This window comes from Calypte anna, unplaced genomic scaffold (assembly GCF_003957555.1).
Source record: "Calypte anna isolate BGI_N300 unplaced genomic scaffold, bCalAnn1_v1.p scaffold_68_arrow_ctg1, whole genome shotgun sequence".
In the NCBI taxonomy this organism is placed as follows: domain Eukaryota; kingdom Metazoa; phylum Chordata; class Aves; order Apodiformes; family Trochilidae; genus Calypte; species Calypte anna.
Window position 1 is genome coordinate 15,537 of NW_022045524.1, and position 12,573 is coordinate 28,109.

At 57.1% G+C, this 12,573-nt stretch overlaps 1 protein-coding gene across 1 annotated transcript; it reads left to right on the top strand.

Moving 5' to 3' along the window:
* The first annotated feature begins 6,337 nt into the window (after positions 1-6,337).
* Positions 6,338-12,109, top strand: LOC115600353. Its single transcript, XM_030468771.1, has 14 exons — positions 6,338-6,415; positions 6,798-6,902; positions 7,000-7,159; positions 7,609-7,706; positions 8,212-8,361; positions 8,720-8,874; positions 8,957-9,098; positions 9,225-9,362; positions 9,671-9,847; positions 10,173-10,361; positions 10,402-10,557; positions 10,971-11,073; positions 11,503-11,553; positions 11,764-12,109. Exons 1-14 carry the CDS (start codon positions 6,338-6,340, stop codon positions 11,889-11,891), a joined length of 1,830 nt encoding a protein of 609 aa, XP_030324631.1. The 3' UTR covers positions 11,892-12,109.
* Positions 12,110-12,573: the final 464 nt, after the last annotated feature.

A 12,573-nucleotide genomic window follows, 5' to 3' on the forward strand; every position in this document is an offset into this window, starting at 1 on the left:
CTGCTGCTGTCCTTCAAGGAGAAAGAGGAGGACACCAGTGCCATGGCCTTAGATGCTCTCTGGTGCTTCTTCATCAAAAAGCACCAGAAAGGTAAGAGAAGCCACACACCAACATCCCCCAGGGCTCTGCTTGTCTTCCTGGGGGTTGCCACAGACCATTCCTGGGCTTTTTGGGGACACCAGCAGTGCCTCTCCCCTGCTCCCCAGCCCCAGGCTGCTGATGTTGCTCCCTCAAAGAGGAGGCAGCCCCACTCCTCCTCTTCCTCACCTCCCTTGGAGAGCTTCTCCCCCTGCCCTGGGGGGTTTCCAGCCATGGTTTAATTGTGGGGCTGCTCCAGGGCTGGAGGTTTTGGGCTTTCCCAGCCCAGGAGCTCCCATGCAGGCAGCTCCACTGCTCCCCAGTCCCTCCTCTTCCTCCTCCTCTCCTGCCCCTGGCTCATCATCTCCCTCCTCAGCCATTCCAAGCCTTCCTCAGGATGTGCTCAGCTTGCCTGCAGAGCTCCTGGATCTCACCCCCTCCTGTGTCTCTGCCCTGCTCAGGCACAACCCTGCCCGAGGACCAGGAAGAACTCCGACAGGACTGGGAAGTCCAAACTGCTGCCCCCTCCTGCTCTGAGGTTGCCAGAACTGTTACTGAGGTAGTGTGAAAAATAAGGGTTTAAAATTGTAGGTTATTGTTTTGTTGAGTGTATCTTTCAGTTTGGTAGTGTTTGTTTGGTCAGTTTGTTGAGACAGTTTGTTGTGTCCTGTTGTTTTGGGGTGTATTTGTAAGTGTATGTTTAAGGAACAAAAGCCAGACAAACAGGAGGAGTGGCCGACTGCAGGGGCCCGCGAAACGGACGTAACATGAAACCATTCCCCTCAGCAGCAGAGCGAAGCCCGCGAAATGTGAAACCGTTCCCATCGACAACAGAGAGAAGCCCGCGAAGCACGAACCAGTGCTGGGAGAGCCCGCGGTTTGGGAACCAATGATGAACTGATGGGAGACTGAGGGGAAGGGCTTTGTGAAAAGTATAAAGGGCCGGCTTCACCTTACTGAAGGTGCGAGCCGGTGGTGGGGCTGCGGCCCCCCCGGCCGCCCAGCGTGCTGCAGCACGCTGCTTTACTTACATCTCTCTCAATAAAAAGTTTTTGAATCATGTCAGCGTTTTTGACAAATTGGTGCCGTGACTCGGATCCTGAGACTCTGTGCTGCGGAGCTTTACTCCTGGGTGGGCGCCCCATTCGCATTTTTGCGAGTGGACCTGGGGTTCAGCTCAGTGCCATAGATCTCAGAGATCATACCGAGAATCGAGAGAGATGTAAGTAAAGAAATTTTGTAGGATCCTCCCGTAAATCATGTGCATGAAGACCCCGGGCAAAGACTCGCAGGAGACGAGTGAGTATTAAGGTGTTCTGTCCGGTTGGGGAGGGTTTCCCCCGGCTGGGGAGGATTATTTTCCTCCGGCCGGGGACGGTTTCCTCCGGCCGGGGATGCCTCCGGCTGGTGCTCGGCCGGGGATGGTTTCCTCCGGCCGGTGTCCGGCCGGGGATGCCTCCGACCAGTGCTCGGCCGGGGATGGTTTCCTCCGGCCAGTGCTCGGCCGGGGATGCCTCCGGCTGGTGCTCAGCCGGGGATGGTTTCCTCCGGCCAGTGCTCGGCCGGGGATGCCTCCGGCTGGTGCTCAGCCGGGGACGGTTTCCTCCGGCCGGTGCTCGGCCGGGGATGGTTTCCTCCGGCCGGTGCTCAGGCCGGGGACGGTTTCCTCCGGCCGGTGTCCGGCCGGGGATGCCTCCGGCTGGTGCTCGGCCGGGGATGGATTCCTCCGGCCGGTGTGCGGCCGGGGATGGTTTTCCCTCGGTCTGGGGTTTCTCAGGCCGGGGACGGTTTCCTCCGACCGGGGATGGTTTCTCTGGCCGGGGATGCCTCCGGCCGGTGCTCAGGCCGGAGACGGTTTCCTCCGGCCAGTGCTTGGCCGGGGATGGTTTCCTCCGGCCGGTGGTTGGCCGGGGATGGTTTCCTCCGGCCGGTGGTCGGCCGGGGATGGTTTCCTCCGGCCGGTGGTCGGCCGGGGATGGTCTCCTCCGGCCTGTGTCCGGCCGGGGACGGTTTCCTCCGGCTGGTGTCCGGCCGAGGATGCCTCCGGCCGGTGCTCGGCCGGGGATGGTTTCCTCCGGCCAGTGCTCGGCCGGGGATGCCTCCGGCTGGTGCTCAGCCGGGGACGGTTTCCTCCGGCCAGTGCTCGGCCGGGGATGGTTTCCTCCGGCCGGTGTCCGGCCGGGGATGCCTCCGGCCGGTGCTCGGCCGGGGATGGTTTCCTCCGGCTGGTGTCCGGCCGGGGATGCCTCCGGCCGGTGCTCGGCCGGGGATGGTTTCCTCCGGCCAGTGCTCGGCCGGGGATGCCTCCGGCTGGTGCTCAGCCGGGGACGGTTTCCTCCGGCCAGTGCTCGGCCGGGGATGGTTTCCTCCAGCCTGTGCTCGGCCGGGGACGGTCCGGGGACGGTTTTCCCTCGGCTTGGGAGGTTTATTTTTCTCCATCCGGGGAGGGTTTGGCTCCTCCAGTTGGGGAGGGACCGGTTCCCAAGGTGCGCCTGATTGAGATTTGAGTGAATGAGACGTCCTGAAGGGCGAAGCGAGTGCGGACCTCCTTGTAGTGCGGTTCTCAGAGCCCGCGAGGGACTGAGCCACGAACGGAGGGAAGCGTTTGAATTGTATGAAAGAAGGTACCTTGGAGGATAGGCCAAGAGGAGAGTGGGCCCATGTTTGGGATGTTTCCCCTGATGGCCCATTGGGGCTCGTGTTGGGGTGCTGGGGGATTTCCCCAGGAACAAAAATTAGGCGGCAGCGGTGGCGGCTCGGCTGTCGCCGGGGCCGCCACACGGTTCCGCCGAGGACTGGCCCTGGGGACTGCCCCGGGCCGGCGTCCTGCCTCGGCCGGTGCCTAAACGAGGGCCAAAAGAAAAAAAAAAAAAAAAAAAAAAAAAAGATTGCAGACACAGCTCTTGGTCGCGGCAGAGAAAAAACAAACAAACAAACAAAAAAAACCGTAACTTTGAGGTTTTGTTATGCGCGTTCCTTGATTGTCGACTGAAAGGGCGAGTTAAACGGTGCCCCCTTTCTCGGGAAGGGAGGATTGGAAGCTGTTAATTTAAGGGTTGTTGGAGCCCTGTATATCTCCCCGGAACACAAGAAATCTGCATTAATTTCTGTAGCCTTCCTAAAATTTTTGGTTGTAGATCTGTTAAGAGTTTGCTTTTTCTGTTTTTAAGAATTGCCTCCAATATTATAAGCAATCTGTTATAGAACTTTGTAAATCCCGTGGTTGTGATTGTGGATCTTTCTTTTGTGATTACTCTGTTAAATTGTGTGGATCGCACCTAATCGTGTCCAGGATAAGACGCAAATTAAGTTCACCCCAGGAGCCGGGTAAATTGACCTGTGTCCCTTGAAGAGTGCTGCTTGCTGCCGAGAAGATGGCATTCCCCGGCGTTCCTTGCCAAAGAACGGCCGGCAGAGAGGCAGAAGAGTACAGGTGGTGGGGAATCACAGGATGGAGGTTGTAATAAAGGTAGAATCCTATTGGTGCCCTGTTGCGTATGCGGTAGGCCTTATTGCTACTATCCTGGACATTATTACTGTGCGTATTGGGGTTGTCCTGACATTCTTGCAACAAAACAATAAAAATTGAAAGGGGGGATTGTGAAAAATAAGGGTTTAAAATTGTAGGTTATTGTTTTGTTGAGTGTATCTTTCAGTTTGGTAGTGTTTGTTTGGTCAGTTTGTTGAGACAGTTTGTTGTATCCTGTTGTTTTGGGGTGTATTTGTAAGTGTATGTTTAAGGAACAAAAGCCAGACAAACAGGAGGAGTGGCCGACTGCAGGGGCCCGCGAAACGGACGTAACATGAAACCATTCCCCTCAGCAGCAGAGCGAAGCCCGTGAAATGTGAAACCGTTCCCATCGACAACAGAGAGAAGCCCGCGAAGCACGAACCAGTGCTGGGAGAGCCCGCGGTTTGGGAACCAATGATGAACTGATGGGAGACTGAGGGGAAGGGCTTTGTGAAAAGTATAAAGGGCCGGCTTCACCTTATTGAAGGTGCGAGCCGGTGGTGGGGCTGCGGCCCCCCCGGCCGCCCAGCGTGCTGCAGCACCCTGCTTTACTTACATCTCTCTCAATAAAAAGTTTTTGAATCATGTCAGCGTTTTTGACAGTGCCCAGCCTGGAGCTCCCCATGGGGTTGTTGTGTTGAACCTCATCCCCTTGGGATCAGCCCAACTCTCCAGTCTGTCCAGGTCCCTCTGCAGAGCCCTCCTGCCTTCCAGATGACCCACAGATTTCCTCATGAGGGACTCAATCCCCTCCTCTAAATCATCACTAAAGACATTGAACAGCACTGGGCCCAGCACTGATCCCTGGGGGACACCACAGCCGCCATTTTGGACACCACAGCCGCCATTTTGATGCAGCCCCGTTCAGCACCACTCTCTGGGCCCCTTCCAGAAGCTCCTGACCCATCCCAAAGTGCTCCTGGCTGATCCATGGGCTGACAGCTTTTCCAGGAGAATCCTGAGGGAAATGGTGTCAAACGCTTTGCCTTTTCTGCTGGGCAGTTTTGGGGTTGTTGTGTTGAACCTCATCCCCTTGGGATCAGCCCAACTCTCCAGTCTGTCCAGGTCCCTCTGCAGAGCCCTCCTGCCTTCCAGCTGACCCACACTCCCCCCAGCTCGGTGTCATCTGCTAATTAATTAATTATGGACTCAATCCCCTCATCTAAATCATCACTAAAGACATTGAACAGCACTGGGCCCAGCACTGATCCCTGGGGGACACCACAGCCACCATTTTGAGGCAGCCCCGTTCAGCACCACTCTCTGGGCCCCTTCCAGCAGCTCCTGACCCAGCACAGGGTGCTCCTGGCTGATCCATGGGCTGATCTCAGCCCCCCCATTTCCCAGCACCAGGCAGGGGGGGTTTGGTGGCTCTGGCTCTGATCTCTCCCTGCTCTGCAGGTGGTGCTGAAGGAGGATTCCTCATTCCAGCTGACCACAGAAGTCAAACACCTTTCCATGCAGGCCATTACCCAGCTCAGGTACCTGCCCAGCCCTCCTGGGCTCCTCTCACCCAGGGGGGGACCCTGCACACCCTGTTAACACCTTCCTGCCCCCAGCTGCCCCATCTCCTCAGAGGAGGGAGCAAAACTCTGGTCTAATTGTAGGTGTTATTGGGGTGGGTGTCATGGGTGGGAAATATTCTGCTGTGGGAGATAAAAATTAAGTTTTAACAGAGAGCATTTCCCTGCCAGAGGAGAGTTACTGCAGGCCAGGCTGGGGCTCAGTCCATCCTTATCAGGTTCTCTTGTTTTACACAACTGGAAGGATTTAAAGGTGGAACCTCCAGCTTTGTCTTGATGGAATGGATCAGAACAGATCCAACTGGACCCTCTCTCTTTGCCCTCTCCTCCATCTGGATATAATTGATCAGAACAGGTCCAACTGGACCCTCTCTCTTTGCCCTCTCCACCTGAAAGTTGATCTCCATATTTATATCGTTGATCAGAACAGGTCCAACTCAACACTCTTTGCCCTCTGCTCCATCTTGACACAACTGATCAGAACAGATCCACTGGATCCACTGGACCTTTTCTCTTTGCCCTCTCCAACTAGAAGTTGATCTCCATCTGGCTATAATGGATCAGAACAGGTCCAACTGGGCCCTCTCTCTTTGCTCTCTCCTCCATCTGGATATAATTGATCAGAACAGGTCCAACTGGACCCTTTCTCTGCCCTCTCCAACTAAAAGTCCATCTCTACATTGGTATAATGGATCAGAACAGGTCCAACTGGACCCTTTCTCTGCCCTCTCCAACTAAAAGTCCATCTCCATCTGGATGTAATTGATCAGAATTTGCCCTCTCCAACTAATAGCTGATCTCCATCTGGATCAGAACAGGTCCAACTGGGCCCTCTCTCTTTGCAGCACGGTGGGAACCCTGCTGGAAGGCAAGGAGAAGATCCTGCTGGAGCTTTGCTTCTCCAGTGTTTTCTGGCTGCCCCCTGCAGAGCACATCTTGAGCCCCAAACCCACTCTCTACTACGAGGTAGGTTCTGGTTTAAGCTCCAGGAGCTCCCAGCCCCTCAGATCTGCCCCCTGCCCACCCTCTGCTGGGATTTGGGATGCAAAGCAGGGGCTGGGCTTGACTTTCCCCCCCTCACCCCCTCCTGTGGGCACAGGCAGAAGGTTTTCTGTCCCTGGCTCTCTCCCTGGGATTTGGGAGTTCTTGGGGGTGGCAGAGGCAGCAGGAAGGAAGGAGACACCAGGCTCAAGGTCTTTGTCCTCCCTGCAGGTCTTGATGAGCATGGACACCCTGCTGCAGCAGGTGGTGGCAAATTGTTCTGAATCCAGGGTCAGCGAGGTGCTGGAGATGATATTCCAGGTCTGGGATGTGCAAAGGGTGGAGGGAAGGGGTTGTCCTGGAGTGAGGGGAGGGATGGAGGGAGGGATGGATGGATGGATGGAGGGATGGATGGATGGATGGATAGATGGATGGATGGATGGATGGATGAGCAGACTGCAGGGGGGTTCCCAACATCCTGGGGTAACCAGGGGCTGCCCCCCAGGCTTTCCTGGCACCCAGGGGGTGGCACCTGCCTCCTGCCTGGCCACAAGGCTGTGGGGTACCCAGGGAACCCCCGTCCAGCCTCAAGGGACCCAGCGGGTGCAGCCCAGGAGTGGATGGATGCTGGTTCTGCTGGAGGGGGTGTCTGCTCCCAGGACACACCAGGAGCTTCTCTCTCTCTCTCTCTCTTTCCCCCCAGCTGCTGATAAACTTTTCCAACTGTGAGAGGCCCGAGGTTCGGAAGAGGGCAGTGGGCAGGATCCGCGGCCTCAGCCGCTTCCTGACCGCTTCTTTCTGGGGGAAAGTAAGGACCTGGAACCCTCCAGCCAGCCCAAAGCCCCCTCCCTGCACACCCCTCCAGCTCTCTGCTCCCCTTTTGCTCTTCTGCTTCCCTCCCCCAGGACGATCAAACCAGGGAGAACCAGGAATTCCAGATCCCAAACTTTGGGGAGCTGCTGGGCCAGCTTGTCCTGCTGCTGTCCTTCAAGGAGAAAGAGGAGGACACCAGTGCCATGGCCTTAGATGCTCTGTGGTGCTTCTTCATCGAAAAGCACCAGAAATGTAAGAGAAGCCACACACCAACATCCCCCAGGGCTCTGCTTGTCTTCCTGGGGGTTGCCACAGACCATTCCTGGGCTTTTTGGGGACACCAGCAGTGCCTCTCCCCTGCTCCCCAGCCCCAGGCTGCTGATGTTGCTCCCTCAAAGAGGAGGCAGCCCCACTCCTCCTCTTCCTCACCTCCCTTGGAGAGCTTCTCCCCCTGCCCTGGGGGGTTTCCAGCCATGGTTTAATTGTGGGGCTGCTCCAGGGCTGGAGGTTTTGGGCTTTCCCAGCCCAGGAGCTCCCATGCAGGCAGCTCCACTGCTCCCCAGTCCCTCCTCTTCCTCCTCCTCTCCTGCCCCTGGCTCATCATCTCCCTCCTCAGCCATTCCAAGCCTTCCTCAGGATGTGCTCAGCTTGCCTGCAGAGCTCCTGGATCTCACCCCCTCCTGTGTCTCTGCCCTGCTCAGGCACAACCCTGCCCGAGGACCAGGAAGAACTCCGACAGGACTGGGAAGTCCAAACTGCTGCCCCCTCCTGCTCTGAGGTTGCCAGAACTGTTACTGAGGTAGTCACCTTCCCCCTCCCTGCCACCCTTCCCCAGGGCAGCAGCAGAGGGGGGACATTTGTCAGCAATGGCACCAGGAACAGGGGAGCTGGGGTGGCCTCGCTGTCCCCAGGCAGAGATGATGCCAGGGCTGCCCTTCAGCATCCCAGCTCCAGCTCCAGCCCTCCTGGCCACCAGCAAGCCCTGGGTGGCTGTAGGGCCAGCAGCACCCTCTGCTCATCACCCCAAACCTCCTTGCTCACCCTGGGGCTCCTCTCTCCTCATCCTCCCACGGGGCAGGGGCTGCAGCTTTCCCCTGGGCTCTGCTGCCACCACCCCTGCTGGGCACCTCCCACCTGGGACACCTCCTGTGACGTGTCCCTGCTCTCTTTTTCCTCCCAAAGATGTTCTCAAAGTACCTCCAGCCCTCAGAAAGAGCAGATTCCATCCCCAGAATCATGCTGGGCAGACCCCACCATCAGGGCACTTCATGCTTCATGTCCTTGCTCTCTTTTTCCTCCCCAAGATGTTCTCAGGGTTCCTGAAGCCCTCAGAAAGGACAGGTTTCATCCTGAGGGTCATGGAGGGGATGCAATCCTTCACCATCTATGACAAGGAGCTGGTGGGCAGCGTCCTGCTTGGGATCACAGGAGAGTCAGTGCGCTGGATCGTGGATGTGAGGGGCCTCTGCCTGGGCTGCCCTTCAGCCCTCTCAGCCCTTGCTCCTTCTTCCATCCCTCATTCCATACATCCATGTATCCATGTATCCATCCCTCCATCCATCCATCCATCCATCCATGTATTCATCCTTCCCTCCATCCCTCCCTCCATCCATCCATCCATGTATTCATCCTTCCCTTCCTCCATCCATCCATCCATCCATCCATCCATCCATCCATCCCTCCCCCCATCCCTCCCCCCATCCCTCCCTCCCTCCCTCATCCCATCCCATCCCATCCCATCCCATCCCATCCCATCCCATCCCTCCCTCCCTCCTCATCCCTGCCTCCCTGCTGATCCCTCTCCCTCTCCAGATGCCCAGGGTCCTGACCTCCCTCTACCAGACCCTCTGTTCCATCCGTTGGGACTCAGCCCGGCAGGGAGTGCGCTCTCTGCTCCTCAAGCTGCTGGAGCAGAACCCTGAGGATGCAGTCAAGCTGCTGCTGGACACTGCTCCTCCAGGAGACCGGTACCGGCCCCCAAAATACCCAAAGTTCCCCCAATTCCCTTGATCTGAGGCAGCCCTGCTGACAGGGGGCTTTTCCTTGCAGCTCTGGGCTAGATATGTGGGAGATGCTGCTCACCAAGCCCTGGGCTGTGGATCTGGTTTTGGTGGAGCTGCACAAGCAGCTCCAGCTCAGGCACCAGAATTTGCTTTTCTCCACCCTCTCCGAGGACATTTCTTGCCTGGCTGTGAGTTCCCATTTCTGGACCCCCCCTGTGCCCCCTCCTCAGCTCCCTGGGGGAAGCAGAAGCTGCAGGGTGCAGGGAACTCCCTCCCCCAGCTCTGCCCATCCCTGACTCCTGGGTTTCTTTCAGCTCCTGTCCACCATGTACCTGTCCCAGGAATTCTTTGCCCAGGCCTACACCTTCTGGAGGTTCCTGAAGGACCAGACCCAGGACGTGCTCTCTGTGGCACTCGTTGGCATGGCCACCCTGTCTGAGACTCCTGAGATGGTGAGCAGGGAATTCCAGAGGGCAGGAAGGGGAGGGAATGGCTGCAATCCAGTGGCAGCACCATCCCTCCCTCCCTCCATCCATGTATCCACCCATCCATCCATGTATCCACCCATCCATCCATCCATCCATCCATGTATCCACCCATCCATCCCTCCATCCATCCCTCCATCCATCCATCCCTCCATCCCTCCATCCCTCTCTCCATCCCTCTCTCCATCCCTCCATGCCAGGGTGGGTCCCAGGGGCTTCCTGGGGACGTTTCCAGGAGTCCCTTGGGATCTCCTCCTCCTTTTTCCCTTCCCCAGGCCTGGAAGCTGAAGGTGCTGCTGCCAGACCTGCTGGAGGTGCTGGAGCAGGGGGCTGAGGATGTTCAGCTGAAGGCCCTCAAGATTTTCAGGAATGTGCTGAGGGAACTGAGCAGGAAGGAGGTGACTGCCATGGCTCCAGAGCTGCTGGACAAGCTCCTGCCTCTGTTTGGAAACGTAAGGATGGGCTGGGAGCAGCAGGCCTTGGGAAGCTGATCCCTAGGGAAGCACTGGGAGAAGGGGCTGCTCCTCTCCTGTCTCCTCTGGGAGATGTGGGAGGGATGGAAGGAGGGAGGGAAGGAGGGAAGGAGGGATGGATGGATAAATGGCTGGAGGGATGGATAAATGGATGGATGGCTGGTTAAATGTCTGGGTTCTGAGTCCTGCAGCCCAGCTCAGCCTCTCCCTGAGCTCTCTGCACCCTGGGGCTGTTCCAGCTGGGAATGGGCTCCTCCCCAGGGGCAGAGCTGCTCTGTCTCATGTCCTGCTCTCTTCTCCCCAGGAGATGCTGAGTGACCTGAGGGAATTCTCCCTCCAGCTCTTCACAGAGCTGCTGCAGAAAGTGTCTGGGAGGAGGGAGCTGAAGTGGAGGAGGGAGCTGAAGTGGAGGAGGGAGCTGAAGCAGCGAGTGAGACGGGGGCTCTTCCACCTCTGGCTCCACATGAGGGATGAGAGCCCCAACGTGGCCCAGGTACAGCTTCCAGCCAGAGCTTTGGGGTGGGAATGGGAAGAAAAGCAGAGGAAAAGGAGGGGGGTGGCATCTCCCAAGCTCTGGTGTCCTGCAGGCCTCCAGCCAAGCCCTGCTGGCTGCTGCAGAGCTGCTCCAGTGGCAGCAGCTCCAGGACCTGGTGCTGACAGAGCAGACCTGGAGGATTGGGGAGTGCTTGGTGAGGACAAAGCCTGAGGCTGGAGGAGGGAAAAGTCATGGGATGGGATGGGATGGGATGGGATGGGATGGGATGGGATGGGATGGGGGATCTGCAGCTCTGCTGCAACCCAGAGCTCCCAGCCTGGAGCTGAAGCCTTGGTCCCTGTCCTGAAGGAAAGAGCTCCAGGGGTTCCTTTCCAGGAGGGATGGAGAGAGGGAGGGAGGGAGAGAGGGATGGATGAAGGGATGGATGGATGGATGGATGGATGGATGGATGGATGGAGCCCCCTCTCCCCTCCCTGCACCCCACGGGGGTCTCAGCACCCCCAGGGCTCCCTCTCCACCTCAGTCCCCCTGTCTCCTGGCTGGGAGAGGGGACTGGGCTGGGAGGAGGGACTGGGAGGTGCCCAAAGCCTCTCCTGCTCTCTCCAGCTGCAGCAGGGCAGGAGCATAGCTGAGGAATACCTGGAGCAGAGCCTGGGATACCTGGAGGATGCTCAGGACACCCTGAGGTTGGAAGCCATCAGGTTCCTGGGTGAGCCACAGCCACAGCACGTTTTCCACATCTCCCAGGGCACTCCCTAAGGGGTTAAACACAACTCTTCCTTTTCCTTTCCTCTTTCCTTTCCTCTTTCCTTTCCTTTCTTTTCCCTTTTCCCTTTTCCTCTTCCTCTCCCTCTCCTTCTCCTTCTCCTTCTCCTTCTCCTTCTCCTTCTCCTTCTCCTTCTCCTTCTCCTTCTCCTTCTCCTTCTCCTTCTCCTTCTCCTTCTCCTTCTCCTTCTCATTCTTTTCCTTTTCCTTCCTTCTCTTTTCTTCCTCTCTCTTCCTCTCTCCTCTCTTTCTTTATTTCCTTACCTATTTATTTCTTCATTCCCCAGGGCTTGCAGAGGGGGGGCAGCAGCACACTGAAGATTCCCTCTTTTTAGTTTTTATTTCTTTATTCTTTTTATTCATTTTTTCCCAGGCCTTGCTGCTCGGGGCCAAAGCCATCAGAAGCTCTCAGAGCTGATTAGTGGTGAGCAGGGGACAGAGGGACCTGGGGGGGGGGGGACAGAGGGACCTGGGACAGGGGACAGAACCTGGGGGGGGACAGAGGGACCTGGGAGGGGGGGACAGAGCTTGGGCCAGGGGACAGAACCTGGGGAGGGGACAGAGGAGGTTGGCAGATTGCTGGGGGGGACATTTGGGGTCTCTTCTCTGAAGTAATTTGATTTTTGGGTCCCAGCACTTTACCCCCTGGAGCACGATTGCATCCCCTCCATCCGCTGCCTGGCGACTCAGACCATGTTCACCCTGGGCTCCCTCAGGGGGAAGGAAAAATGGAAAAAAACCAAAAGGTTCTGGTGCTGCTGAGCCCGGAGCAGCTCCAGCTTTTCCCCAGGAAAATTCCTCCTCTTCCCTGGGAACAATCCTCTGCTGACACTCCAGGATTCCACCTCCTGGAAAAGGGAAGAGGGGGAGAATCCTGGCGACTCCATTGCCCTGTTGATTTGTTCATATTGTCCATAATTAGGAGTTTTTTTCCTGTTTCTTGTTCCTGTTCTTGTTTCAATAAAGTTGTGAAGTTCAGTTCCCAGCCCATGGATCTCTCTCCCTCCTTCCCTTTTTTTTCATCAGGGATGAATCGGGATCCCCACTCATGGATTGCTGAATTCAGCAGCCAAAGGTGAAAAGATTCCAGGGAGGAAAAGGGAAAAGGGTCCAAACCTCATCCCAGGGTTTCCCAGGGAGGGCCAAGAGCTGCTCAGCCCCTGGAATGGTCTGAGGGATGGAGGGAGGGATGGAGAGATGGAGGGATGGATGGATAGAGGTATGGATGGATGGATGGATGGATGGATGGAGGGAGGGAGGGATGGATGGAGGGATGGATTGATGGATGGATGGAGGGATGGAGAGATGGATGGATGGATAAATGGATGAAGAAATGGATGGAGGGATGGATGGATGGAGGGAGGGATGGAGAAATGGATGGAGAGATGGATGGATGGATGGATGGATGGATGGATGGATGGATGGAGAGATGGAGGGATGCAGG

Bases quoted from the DNA above. Each gene is read 5' to 3' on its own strand.
- LOC115600353 (XM_030468771.1), top strand. From the start codon at position 6,338: ATGGACACCCTGCTGCAGCAGGTGGTGGCAAATTGTTCTGAATCCAGG. The intron at 8,362-8,719 runs GTGAGGGGCCTC...CTCCCTCTCCAG, and splicing joins CAGTGCGCTGGATCGTGGAT to ATGCCCAGGGTCCTGACCTC. The intron at 9,099-9,224 runs GTGAGTTCCCAT...GGTTTCTTTCAG, and splicing joins AGGACATTTCTTGCCTGGCT to CTCCTGTCCACCATGTACCT.